The sequence below is a fragment of the Leucopleurus acutus genome, assembly GCF_964270905.1.
Source record: "Leucopleurus acutus genome assembly, chromosome: X".
Classification (NCBI taxonomy): Eukaryota; Metazoa; Chordata; class Mammalia; order Artiodactyla; family Delphinidae; genus Leucopleurus; species Leucopleurus acutus.
Genome location: NC_139148.1, coordinates 74,868,828 through 74,883,415, shown reverse-complemented (window position 1 = coordinate 74,883,415; position 14,588 = coordinate 74,868,828). Strand labels below are relative to the sequence as shown.

At 35.3% G+C, this 14,588-nt stretch overlaps 1 protein-coding gene across 1 annotated transcript in view; it reads right to left on the bottom strand.

The window, feature by feature from the left end:
- Nucleotides 1–2,775: 2,775 nt before the first annotated feature.
- The window catches only part of DACH2 (dachshund family transcription factor 2), a gene marked incomplete at both ends in the record, with an annotated part of 629,522 nt that continues 617,709 nt past the window's right edge, over nucleotides 2,776–14,588 (bottom strand). Inside the window, one exon of the mRNA XM_082864247.1 lies at nucleotides 2,776–2,825. Within this exon, the coding sequence (XP_082720373.1) occupies nucleotides 2,776–2,825 (50 nt within the window). The remainder of the gene's footprint in view (nucleotides 2,826–14,588) is intronic.

The window sequence follows — 14,588 nt, the reverse complement described above, 5'->3', positions numbered from 1 at the left end:
CTGTGTGTGCACACATGCACACACATGAATGCAAAGAGGAATGAAACTGTGCTTATTCATTTTCTAATACCTATAATATCTGATGGACTTCTATCATTTTAAATAAGGAGTGACTAGCTATGTGTGTAATTGGGGGTGACTTTCCTTCATCAAGTTCAAGTTGAAGTGGCAAAATTTTGGTTCAATATCAGTTTTGACCTTTCTAATACTGACAGCTGGCTAACAAATAGGAGCTCTGTGGCATTATAATTGTTCAAATAATTGTAATTGTGTGCCTACCCTTGAGATGTCAGGCAATTGATGGCTTTTGAAGATGCTTCCACTAATTTCCTAATCTAACATTCTATTATAAGTTATTCTTTCTTTTTTTTCTTTCTTTTTTTTTGGCCATGCCCCACAGCATGTGGGATCTTAGTTCCCCAACCACGGATCAAACCCTCATCCCCTGTGTTGGAAGCGTGGAGTCTTAACCACTGGACTGCCAGGGAAGTCCCTGTAAGTTATTTTTGCAATGCTATTCACAGAGACACTTTTTCCTGAGTAAGAAGGCACAATGTTGGTGTTTGTTGGTGGAGGGGGCCTTCACGACCAAATCCCTTGGGGTTAATTTATACATGTATTAGTTATCTGGGAAGAGTGACAACAGTTGGATCCCCCAAAAGGTTAGGTGCTTCTCTTATCCTAGGATTGTATTTATATATGAAGGTACTGTGAGTAGGTGTGGAGGTGAGAGCAGTTGTGTTCTCCCACCATTACTCCACAAACAGTGAACTTGAGATCAGAGTCCCTTAAGTTTGTATGAGACTGATCCAGCTCCTCTAGCCATAGTCTCAGGATGAATGTAATCTGTAAGTTTTCCAAAGAAAGTGCAAGGGCAATGATGTAAAAGTGATCCTCCCAACCCTAGAAGACAGTCTATACCTGAGAAAGAATTGACATAGAGTGAAACCACTGCCCTGCAATGAAGGAATTCCTATCCTATACCCAGCTTCTTTTCTTAAGGTTCTTATGTTGTTGGAGGAGGAAGGAAGAAGTGAGGAGGAGACTGTGGAAGGGTGGTCAAGGGTTTGCTTTGAAATGGCAAGCAATCCTATCCCAGGAAACATGGTGGTGTAGGATAGGTTTCACTCCAGGTAATTATCTGGCTCTTTCTTTCCAGATGGGCTAATTAACTGGGCTCCAAATAACCAGGAGATTCCTATAGTTGCACCACTTCTCAGCAAGTCCCAGTTATCTATGCAACCCAGAATCAAATCACTCCCATCAATGTTAAGCCAGTGTGGATAAGTTATAGCAGATGTGGCTAAACCACAGATAGTATTGGGCCCCTGGACCCCTGAGAGTTGGGCAGCTAATGGCACAGACCTCCTCTGGTCATTGCATTAAGCTTTAGATAATGCAACCCTGAATATCATATGATTAACTATTTGGTACCCTGCTTATTGTGCTATGGTGGGGACAGGGTACACTACCAGAGCACACCTGTTTAACCAACAAAAATCCTTAGGAATCTTTCTCCTCTAGAGCAGAGGAAGAGCTTTAGCCTTTTCAGGACTCTTAAAAATTCCATAAACAAGGATGATGATGAGCTGATGGTGAGAGGAAATATTTGTGGAAGAAAGCAGTTTCCAAACAGAAGGCCTACAGTCTTTGGCCAGCTAGAAGCATTTTGGAATACAACACACCTTTTATAAGAAAGGGTGAGGAGTGGAAATGGCACTGCACAGGAAAAACTGTGGGTTCCTTGGTGAACCAGAATTTGGGTGACCTCCAGGATATTAGTAGAAATGAACCAAGGAGAAGGTGGAGACAGATTAGATAAACTGTAGGGCGGGGCTATGGTTTTGGCTTATCATTAGGCTATTTTTTTCCACTTGCTTTCATTTTTCATTAGCCTATAATGACTATTTGGAGGTAGAGGGAGACCTGGATTTTCTTTGGGCCCAAGTAGATACATGCCCTTCATATTTTCATTCACCACTGAAAACGGGAGAAACTCTTTTGAAATAATAGATATTCCGAAAATATTTTCCAGCTGTATTCACCACATTTTTCCTGCTTCCCAATACAACCCTTCCCCCTGGAAGCAGGTTACTAAGCACACACAGCCAGAAAAAGGCAATGTCGTGTGCGATTCAATAAGAACAATTGGAAACAATTGTTTCAACAGGTGAAATGGAATAAGATGCATGTTCATATTTGTTTAGAAATAATCAAACCAGAGGAAGCTTTGCAAACATGTTCTTAGTTCCTATATTTTGATTTGTGCTCTGACTCTACTTCAATAATTACAGTTGGCAATTTGGAAATAAACACTCAGTTCAATTGACAAAGTCAAAATGTTTTTATTTTGCTGAAGTTTAGCAAGTACAGTTTTAACAAAGAAGGTGTACTTTAACTTAATATATGGTAGAACAGAGAAACCATACATATGTTTCTAGTCTCTAACACACTACCACATTTTTTCCCTTAAAAGACAAAAAGCCAAGCTGAAGTGAGCATAGAAAAGCATCAAATATGGTCAAGTTACTTTAGTCATTAGGATTTAGCTCATATTCTTAAATTGGTCAATCAATTGCAAAAACAGAGTTTACGTCATTGCTTTTAAAATGTACACACGTTCTTTCTTTAAAAAAATGTAATATAGATTAAATAACTGCTTCGGTAAACAAAGCTTTGCTGATAAACACAATTGAATTAACTCCATGTTGAATAGTTTCAGAGATAAACTGGAATCACAAGCATCTTCATTTATGTAAAGCCAGCGAAGACCTTTCAGGACGAATAAAACTGTTGTGCCATTGCTAAATAGTAATAGTTACCTCCTTTAAAAAAAAGAAAACAAGTTAGTTTTTCTGAGGAATAATTCTAATACGTACTTTAAAATACTAAACATCTATCTTCACGAACTTAAATGATCTGATGTTACAGGCTTGATTTAATATTGGTAAAATTTAAAATTTCTTAACACTTCTATATGTTAATGTGTCAGTTTTCAAAGATCCTTCAAGTTGCATGCTACAGCTTCTTTTTTTCTTTCCACTTCACTGAAGACATCAAAGACTGAGAAGACTCTTCATAAGCTATGATGACTATTGTTATCTACATTACTTTTCCTTTTGTACAGAATGTTATGTTTGAGATCCATATGGTTTACCAAAACAAGGAAAAAGGAATGTCTGGTTATGATCTAAGGTGATGACAGCTTTGATGAAACATTTCGTTTCCTCTCCCCAGGTTAACTGTCCATGTATACTGCATGAAGGGAGACAAGTTTTGAATATCATTTTAAACACAGTGTTTAGTGAAACTGGTATCTATTTAAATATGGGTAATCAAAAGAATCCATACCATTCTAGAGTTAGAAAATATTTGATGGTGTGGGTAAAAGTTATAGTTGGAAACAATTTCCAAAAACAATTCTACCTCTTTTTGTCCAACTTTCCTCTTTTCCATAGCCATGGCTTATAGCCCCAGTCTCTATCCAGCTACCTCATAAAAATTGGCTTTTGGTGACAAAAGCGGAACAAGGAAAGAAAGTGTGGATGATCAGTACAAATCCATCACCCAGGCTTAAAAAACACTTAAAGTCTATGTTTGTATCATCTTCACATATAAAGGAAAATACATTATCATTGTTGGACTGATATACCTCATCTAAAATATTAATTCAGTCTAGCCAAAGCTTAGCACTGTCAGGAGGAAGACATACCCCTTTAATGTATAAAATCTTTAAAATATATTTTTTTCTGTGTCAGAGGTATTGCGAGTCAGTGGAATTTTCTGGATAATACCTCAGAACCAAAAATAAAGATGTGGTAAGGTAATAGAAGAATAAAAGAATGTGGTTCTATGTTAGACCACCTGGACGTTCAGACTTCATTAGAGGGCAACCAGGCATTTTGCCTAAGAGCCCATGGAATTCACCTGAACTTTTCCAGGGAAGAAGAAAACAAAGCTTGAATTTGGGGAAACTGTGTAGTAGTCTGTCACCCCAGAGAATTGCTCAGACTCCTTTGCGGTGTCTGAGATTTTTATTCTGATAAAATTCACCAGATAGTTGCTTGTTTTCCAGTCTACCTCGTCCTCTGTATACACAGCCTAAATGTCAAAAGAAAGCTCTTCAACATCAAATAGCAGACACTCATTTTACCAGAATTGAAATTTATACAATATAGTTAAAACTTAAATCATGCAATACAAATTGAGAACATTACAAATTTGAAAACAATGGTAAAAGTAACATCCTGTAAAAAAAAAAGGTACATAAACACAGTAACAAATGGCAAAAAGCAATCACCATCTTCCTTTAGAAAAATGCAGTTTCTGAAAAATCGCCCTCTTTTATTATGTTTAATTTTTGTCTTTGTTAAAAAAGACAAACATTTGCCCACACCCTTCATTAAATGTGCCAGTTTATAAGGCCTATCAGGAAGTGTTTCCACAGCAGTTCAAAAATCCAAAGAAAAACTAGGCCAGCAGAAGACAGTATTAATATGAATCAATTTTTCTACTTAGAATACAATAAGTTGAGATTTCAAAGTAGTTAAACTTTTTTCTCCAAATTTAGAGGATAGTAGCAAAATAGATTCTTGTGTAGCATGCTGTACAATGTTGACACAGATTCTGTTACTCTTTTACATATGCCAATACTGTGATCATATGGAAGGAGCCAATATTGACCTGCTAACTGACACTGATCCTTGGAGCAATCTCAAAGTTTGCCACATTTCAATTTCAAAATGCATTTTGCCTATAATATGAGTGATTTATCATTTAGTAGTAGCTGTCAAAGTAAACTCCTAGATAAAACAAAAACATCTGGAACCATAAACAGAGCAGAGCAGTAGCTGAATTTTAATCCAAACCTGGCATGCTCACTTCATTAGGAACAGGAAACAGCTAATTAGTAATTGAATGTTTCATGTTTTTAAAAGGTTTTGTACTTGAGCTCCAAACAGAGATGATCTAATATGCATTGTGGATGTAAACAAGATTAAAGATCAGGAAGAGCAATGAACAAAGCCTCTCCAGAGGAATGTTAGGGAGCTTGGGAACTTACAAGGAGTGACACACACTGACATTTCAGGAGAGCTGGCAGAGTTTATTGCTTTAAGATATATCAGATAAGTAAAAGGGGGATTCAATACACACAAATGTGACCATTTTAAAAATAAAATAGAAGGCCCATACAGTCCCTCGCTTAGCACAGCACTGCCTGACATGGGCATACCCCATGGCACAGGAGTCTGGTGTGTCCTCCTGCATACAGGAGATAAGCCTCTGCTGATAAGTTATCTTTAAAGGGCCACACCTGGTTGTTACAAACTCAAGTAAGTGTGAGACTTGCCTTTTGTGGTATATATCTGAAGCTTAAGAGAAAAAAAAAACTAAAATCAGGCATCACAAAGAAGGCAGGTATGTAGAAAAAGGCCAGAAGAAAATGCACGAGGATTCCTTATAGTTCAACCAAAGTCAATTAACATATATCTATTTTTAAAAAGATATTTATTTTTCAGTAAGTTAATTACTTTGAAAATGCTGTTCAATTTCCCCTATAGCTCAATATATCCTGTTTGACTATCAAATAATGAGACGTTTCTGGATGTTATTTTTTAAGTCACACCTCTTTGTTATTCAATTCAGGTATTTGATATTAATAAAGTTCTAAAAAATTTTTATTTGCTTCGGTCCTTCTCCATAACTGATTTCTAATTTGGCACTATTTCACTGAATTAGGTTAAAGCAACATACCTACTCTACACAGATAGATCTTCTACAGTATGTAGAGAGAACCAGAAGCCTTAGAAAAAATTCCTTCAGAGCATGGAATGACTGGAATGTCACACTGATATGAATTAATGTGATATTTTAAAATGTGTAGGAAAGCTGGGCATTCCAGTAGAAATTGCATGTACTGCCACAGGGAACTGATTATTGGAGAATGGATAAAAACTCAGTTGGACTTTTGCATAGGATGAGTGATACTTCTGTCACATCAGAATTTAGTTCGAGGACAGATGTAAAAATAACACAATGGATTAGGTTTTGCTTGGTGTAAAGAGGGCACTTTAGGAGGGGAGTTAATTTTTTTGATCACTAGACTACCATTTAGCACATTGGAATACTGCTCTATTAGATTCCTAGGAGGCATGAAAATAATGATGACAAGTATTTGCCACCAGCCTTTGGCCAGGTCTCCATTAAGTAAACAGTTAAAAATATTTGAGGCCATTTCCTGGGCAATTCAAGCCAAATGACCCATTGGGTTCTAACGACTGGAACATCTTAGGCATGTGGCCATGTCTAGACCAGAGGGTGAGCAGTGGAAAATATCCATGATGTGACTGACCCACCATATCTGCCTTTCTCCATTCTTAGGTGTATAGATTTTTCAGTCTGTTTGCTGGTTGATAGCTTAATGAAGAGGAAACAGTATTGGAGATGGAAAGAGAGCAGAAAAAAATAAAAGAGGTATTTTTAGTTGCTTAGGTATGTGTTTTTATCATTGCCTTCTTTACAGTAAGGAATATGCTAGTAGAAAGGTGTTAAATGACTTGCTCCACCATCAACAAATCAAAGGAAGAACTAAGTGTGGTAAAACCTACAAACTAGAGCTCTCCATATTTCCTTAGAGAACTGTACAGGCAACGTGTTTCTTTCAGAAAGGTGATCTCCAAAGCAATGCTAACAAATATGGATCATTTGCACAAATGAATTACCTCCTCACGTTAATGCCTGTTAAATCTCGGGTCAGCCAAATATAAAGCTATTTCATAGTAATCATAGCTTAAAGTGGGTGTGTCTGCATTTTAATTTCTGTCACAGCATTTAGAAATAGAATTTTCTATGTCTTAAAAATTCTTCCACCTACTTACCCCCTAGGATGCTCTCTGGTTTAATGTGATAATGTTTATGAAGCACTATGAACTCCATGGAAGAAAGGGGTTATAGAAGTGTAAAGTATCAAGTTCAATCATCATTATGATTACCCCCTAAACACTTGTGAAGCCCATTGTCTAACACATTTTTCCTGTACGTGCCAGGTTCTAATTAACAGGAATGAACAAATAGTAATAGATGATTCCATATTTTAAGAATTTGAGTATGAATTTTAAAGAATTACAGCACTAGATAAGCAGGTAACTGCTACAGCACCCTATTCGTGCCTATGATCAGTTGGAGTTCCGGCATCAGTGTTCAGGCTGCACAGAAAAAACAATAAAACCGGTCAAAATTTCATTCCAACAAAGAAAATCCAAAATCTACTCAATGAACTTCACTAAAAACCACAAATTGGCTTTATAGTATTTTGCTGTGCTATATATGTTCAATATTTGAATAAATCTGTGTGTAATAAATGTATTATTTTATTACACATATCCCTTAATCATATATTTATTGATGTGGGCCTCGTTCTATTAAAAACAAAATTATACAAAGGTGAGCAAAACTGTAGATTTACAGTAATTTGAAGCTTAAGCAAATTCTCTGGGTGCGATATTAACAATATAAAAATGGTGTAAATGATATTTCCTAACTCTAAAATATGCTTATGAGCCTCTTGTGCATGTTCTACTGCTTTACAACCTGCAGTGAAATGCATGACTAGCTTAATAAGCAAGCCATTTAAAAAGTTTTTTTTTTCCCCTTCACAGTCTAAAACATGAGTAAAGATCCACACCGTTTTCTCTGAATCAAAATCTTTGTTAATGATTGCAATTTCCTTTCAGGGTGAGATTTCCTTCCCTGACAGGATGTTATTTAAAAGTAACTTCTCACTATTTTTTGAAAACTACCAAGAAATATGTCTATAACATTTTTGAAGGCTTAAATTTAAGTTTAGAAAAAATTACATTTTCTACCCAGAGCTCATATTTCCTTCCAAGTGTTGGGTCACCACTAATTCACTTATATAAACAAAGGGATTTCCTTAAAAACTACTAGGCTTCATCACAGGCATACTTTGAGCTATCAAACCTTTATTTTGGTGGGTAGCTAACTTATTCTTGAACAGATGCCAATATTTTATAAATGATTTCTCCTGCTAAGTATTAAGTTTTATGCTTTCTGTTTTCTTGAAGTTGCCTAATTAGTGATATGTTTCTAATTTTCAAATGGGCATTATGTTATATGGCACTAAATAAGATCACATTTAAAAGATCATGCTTTCCTGACCTGAGTAAGAGAAAGAAAAAAAAAAAAACATGCTGGTTAATGCTCCACTTTAGTCTTAGGTTCAATCCAAATTAAATACGCAATTATTTATATGAAGTTTACTTCAATTGTCAAACATGTTCAGAATGGGACATTCTCAAATCAAATAAGCAACAGTACTGAGGTTAGTTGGGGGTCCAGTTAGATATTAGTACAGTAATATAAATACAGTGCTTCTAATCTGTGAGTAGGAAAAGTAGAACTTTACAAGATAGGGGCAGATAAATAAAAGTATAGCATTTGATTCGTCTTTCTCTAGAGAAAAGCATTGTTTTAGAGTCATTTTTCAGAAAGGTCTAGTGCTTATTTTTATAATGTAGCACTTATTCAAAAAAAATGGAGGTTTAGTGAAAATAATAACCACTTAGCCTTATTAGCCCTAAAAAATTTCGGACTTATACTTTAATCAAAACAAAGACCACTAGAGAATGGACTTGAGGATATGGGGAGGGGGAAAGTTAAGCTGTGACAAAGCGAGGGAGTGGCAAGGACATATATACACTACCAAACATAAAATAAATAGCTAGTGGGAAGCAGCCCGATAGCACAGGGAGGTCAGCTCGGTGCTTTGTGACTACCTAGAGGGGTGGGATAGGGAGGGTGGGAGGGAGGGAGATGTAAGAGGGAAGAGATATGGGAACATATGTATATGTATAACTAATTCACTTTGTCATAAAGCAGAAACTAACACACCACTGTAAGCAATTATACTCCAATAAAGATGTAAAAAAATTAAAATAAAAAAGAATAATAATAAAAAAACAAAGACCAGTACAAGTCGATTTTCTTTGCAAATGGTATAATAATGGAGTATCAACCTCTCTCACTTGCATTTAACTCACTTTGTTTTTGTGAATTAATTCTTTAATATACGCTTTTCTCTTTTATTTACTCTCTAGTTCTTGTAAGAAACACCCTAGAAAGGGATATGGCTATCTTCCTATTCTCATATGAGGATAAAATATAAAAATATATTTACCACAACTGTACACAGAAGAACATATGTTTTAGAGATGGTTTTATATATCAATTATATGTCAATTATTTCACCCTTATTAAAATCTACATATACAAACACAAATGTTAACTTCATATGTATTTTATAGGGCATAATAATAATAATATACTGTATTTATACTTGTCAAAGAGTATGGATCTAACTTATTGACGAGGAGGATTAGGCAAATATTACTATTTTACTAAAATTAAGGGAGAGAGAAATTGAATGACTTCTCAGTGTTAGTTAACTGAGTTAGCCAGTTAGTAACTGAGAAACCTTGACTACTAGACTTCTTCCCACCACTTCATTGTGCTTCCTATAGACCAGTTATAAAACAGCAACGAAAGTGCATGTGTTCAATACACAGACCTGCAAATTTTGAGCTACACTAAGAGCTCTAGAAATATGTGAACTCTACTTTCCAGCTGGGAGGAGAAAGAAAGGGAAAGGAGAATAAATAAAAACTAGTATTCATGGAATTCTATGTTAGGAGCCATACTAAGTCATTCTAAGCACTTATGTCATATGTAGAATGCCATATTATTTCACTACTTCTTGTTGTAGATGATGTCATGGTAAAAAAAGAAGTAAGCTACTTACGTGCTATGTCATTGCTGTAAAAAAATCTAGGGTCGTTATCACCTACCTTCCATAAGTACAGTTACAAAATGGATTTGTAAGGTCAAATTTACTTGAGATTTGTACAGGATGCATATTGGAAATATTTTAATGTAATAATTATTTTTATTATTGAGCTGTAACACAAGTCTTTCATTGGCTGTATGTAATGCAAATATTTCTTCCCAGTCTTTGACTTGTCTTTTGATTTTCTTGACATCTTTGGATGAACAGATTTTAAAATCTTTTATGAAACCCAATTAACAATTTTTCATGGTTAGTGCTTTTTATGTCCTTTCTAAAAAGACTTTGCCTAACCAAAGTTTGCAAAGATACTCTTCTAAGTTTTCTTCTAGAAGCTTTACAGCTTTAGCTTTTGTTTGTTTTCTTGCTTTTTAGGCTGGTTTTAGCTTTTTATTTATTTATTTTTTGGCTGCACCACTTGGCTTGCGGGATCTTAGTTACCTGACCAGGGATCGAACCCGCGCCCCCTACAGTGGAAGCACAGAGTCTTAACCACTGGACCGCGAGTAAAATTATTAATGTAATATTTAAAAGTAGAACTATGTTCTCCTTTTTATAACTTTTAGCTACTCCTTTTGTATGCTGAAATGTTAGAAAAACACTGTAATTTCTCAATTCAAAGTAATCATAAAATGGAATCAAAATATGGAGAAAAATGAAAATGAGAGTAATGGAAAAACATTAAATGTTAATTTGAACAACGTTAAAAATGACCACATCCAACATTTCCCATAGAAGGTTGAAATGCAGTTACCAAGAGATTGTAAGATTTGAGTTGCAGGTTTTGCCTCACTCATTTAATTTTTAATTTTTTTTAATATCTGTATTGGAGTATAATTGCTTTACAATGGTGTGTTAGTTTCTGCTTTATAACAAAGTGAATCAGTTATACATATGCATATATCCCCAGTTCTCTTCCCTCTTGCATCTCCCTCCCTCCCAGCCTCCATATCCCACCCCTCTAGGTGGTCACAAAGGATGGAGCTGATCTCCCTGGCCTCACTCATTTTAAATAGTTACTCACCAATGCTAAGATCAACATGACATTCATTTGTATTGTTTTAAAGAAAATAAGAGCACTTAAATTATGGGAGAATAGGGAAATAGAGAAGAAATGTTTATAAAAAAATGATGCTTTCTTAAAAGCTAATAGAGGAATTGGTGAAAGCATTATCCAAATAACCATTTGTATAACTGAGGTAAAGTAGATTCCAACTTAAGTATGTGGATTACTACTGGTGTTAATCTTCAAACATTAAACAAGTAAATCATAAACTTTGTGATTAACAGATTAAGGAATGTCAAGGAGGTCTGTAAAAAATTCTAAACAACGTTTTTCTTTAAATTCACTTTAATTTCCAAAATTGAATGTTACATGGCCATCAAAAATGAGAAAAAAGTTCCTGAGAGCAACAAATAAAACTTTCTGCTAATGGCCTACAGAAAAGAATCCTAGCCTAAAATTAGATAACTGAAAATCTGTTAAGGCCTCATTCCTATAGGGTGATGTGAGTTTAGCCACAAATAGAAAAGTTTCTTTCTACTACTACTTCAGCTTCTCTACATAGTTTTAAATAGAAAAGAGAGATTGCATTTGTGTAATTTTTGTAAGTATTACCCCAATCTATGCAAAGTTTTAAGGCAGAAGTGATTATTAAATTATAGTGGCTTTAGTCTATTTTGGTTAATTAACTACAAACTGGAGAAGCCTTTCCCCACCCCAGCCCTGCTGCATTGTTTTGCATGGGAGAATATTAAAGTCTAGCTAAATATCCTAGCTAGCTTATTAACTATGAGAGATTTTTACAGATTTGGATTGATAGTAATATTATCAATATGGATTGATAGTGAAAACAATGGGTAAGGGAGTTAAGATTCCTGTGTTTTAGAACCCACTACCAATAGCAAGCCAATTAACTTCTCTTGGGTTATTTTCCTACTTATAAAATAGGGGTTAATTATACCTTTCTTAAATATCACACAGGAATAATCCTGCTAGAGGATGTGTGGATTAAGAATGGGACAGGGCTTCCCTGGTGGTGCAGTGGTTGAGAGTCCGCCGGCCGATGCAGGGGACACGGGTTCGTGCCCCGGTCTGGGAAGATCCCACATGCTGCGGAGCGGCTAGGCCCGTGAGCCATGGCAGCTGAGCCTGCGCATCCGGAGCCTGTGCTCCGCAATGGGAGAGGCCACAACAGTGAGAGGCCCGTGTACCGCAAAAAAAAAAAAAAAAAAAAAAAAAGAATGGCAGAAAGACAAGTTCCTCTTTATGATGGAATATGTTACCAATGAGAGAGCTAGCAGTAAGCCTGGACTTGCAACATTTTATGTAATGGAACAAGAAAACCTAGCCAAATCAAAAAAGAAAAATCAAAGTCTTCAAAGTGAAGGGAGACTGGGAGGAACTGGGAAGGAAGACATTTTGAATGGATTTATTATTTTGGTTTCTGGATCCAGCCAGGCCTGAATCTATCCTCTGAAGTGTCAGTTAAGTCACCCAATAAATTACCTTTTAAAATTAAGCCCCCCAATAAATAAAAAAGAAAAATAATGGCAAAATCTCACCAGGTTATACAAATATTAGGTATTGTCTTTCTTTTTTCACTGTTCCAATTTTAGAATATCAATTCCTCATTCCAAGAGTAATAAGCATCTTGGCATAGAACCATCTCACATCAACATGTCAGTAATATAATAATTTTATTTTTAAGTGGTGTGACAACAGTGGCCTATGATTACAGCCTTCTATGAAAATGCTGTCTGTTTTCTTAATTAAAACAGAGATGTGAAAGTGAAAAATAAAACTAAACTTTTAATTCAAGAAAGGCTTTCCTTTTGCATGTTCCTTAGGTGTATCTGGGTTGGTAAGTGGGATAGGGTGACTCTTCCGCTTAAAAAATTGTATTGCATACATAAAGAGGATGGGGCATAAAGTGACTAAACAGTTATACAAGTTGAGTTAAACAACTCATCCTATACTATAGTCAGAAAGACCTGTTAATGAATTACCCCTGTAGACTCTAAAATGCTTAGTAGCAGAACACCCTATTGTTATTTTGTCTTGCAAGTCTCACTATCTTGCTGTCCCTTCAACTACAATTTCATCTATTATGTGAGTGAGATATAGCTAGACTTGTAAGTCTTAGATCTGTAGATGAGATTTTATGTTATCATCATAATTAGCATGACAGCCTTTTAGTCACTGCAAATATTCTTTTAACAATGCGGTGGTAAGTGGTGCAAGCCACTCTATGAAAACCAGGCCCTAAAGTATCAAGTAATGTTTGTCACATCCTCCTAAGAAAGAAATAGAAGCAGAATGTGTGCTATAATCTGACAGGTATTTCACAGCAAAGAGGTATGACATGGGCTGGGAGGTACAATCAGTTAAAATAAAGATCCTGTGGAGGATGAAGAAAACGAGAGACAAATACTTCCTGGAATAGAAAGGAAAAAGAATGAGGCCATATAATGAATCTTACAGGAAAAAAAATGTTGCTGCTTTAGAGAAAGATGCTAGGATTTTTTCTGTGGGGTATGCGCTACGGCCTTTTCACACTCTATGATGGCAGTTGCAGTAAAGTTTCTTTGAGTAGTAAAAGTCTCCCTCTCTCAAAGGACATATGTATGAGGAAAGAGGACCCACTTCCCACAATCCTTATAATTGCTGGCATGCTATGTATTTCTACTTTATAAGAGAACATTTCTACTTAACACTGGGAATATTATAGTGCCTATGTATATCTTTCAACACAAGACAAGACATTAAAGGGGAGGGAAATGAATGGTTATGAGGGTAGGGCAGGAAATAGTCTATAGAACCCCTAGAGAAAGATGTAAACCACACTCTGGTGGAAGTTAGGAGAAAAGCCTGTAGAGAAATTCTATCTGTTCTCCTTTTAGTTTTTCTTGTCATATCACATACATGGCAAGAAATCATATGTTGATTTCTCTTTTCCAGTCCCCTTACTTGCCCCTACCATCACTTTCCTTGCTATTTTATCAAATCCTGCAATGACAATCTTAGCCCAAGGGTAATTGTTTTCAATAAATATTGGTATGGCATCTTAAGCTCTTTGGAAAAATGTAGTTTTAGTTATCAAGTGAGCAACAAAGAGAGAAGATAATGAGGTATCAAAGGTCAAGGAAGGATAAACACTGTTCAAATTGATTTTGAGAAAAATGGATAAGAATATACATATTCATATATATTTCATAGTATATATTTAAAATTCTATACTATAAATATATGTATATTAAATTACATTGTAAAATATGTGTTCTTATTAACATAGAGATGTTAAAATTGTGTCTGTTGCTTTTAGAGTCAAATAACACTTTAGTCACTTTGCTTTAATTCTTCAGTGGCATCTTCACCAAATGCTGCATAGATGAGATCATGGATTTTACATATCAGAACGGTAAGTTTATACTCTTTGAATAAGCTCCCACATTTTTTTCTGAACAAAAATGATTCAGAGGGAACAAATGGTTTAATACGTTTATTTTTTACATCAAATTTTGCTTAACTTTGACATGTAGGTTGGATTTCTTATCTACTTCTGGTGTGTTAGTATCAAAAAGAAGGGAAAATTATTCAAGATTCCACCATATATCTGAAAAAATATCAGATGAAAAATATATTCCAGTGTTAAACCATTTTGTGTCATTGTCAAGCATGTAGGCAAAAAAACAAATGTAAAAATGATTCAATGATATTGACATTCCT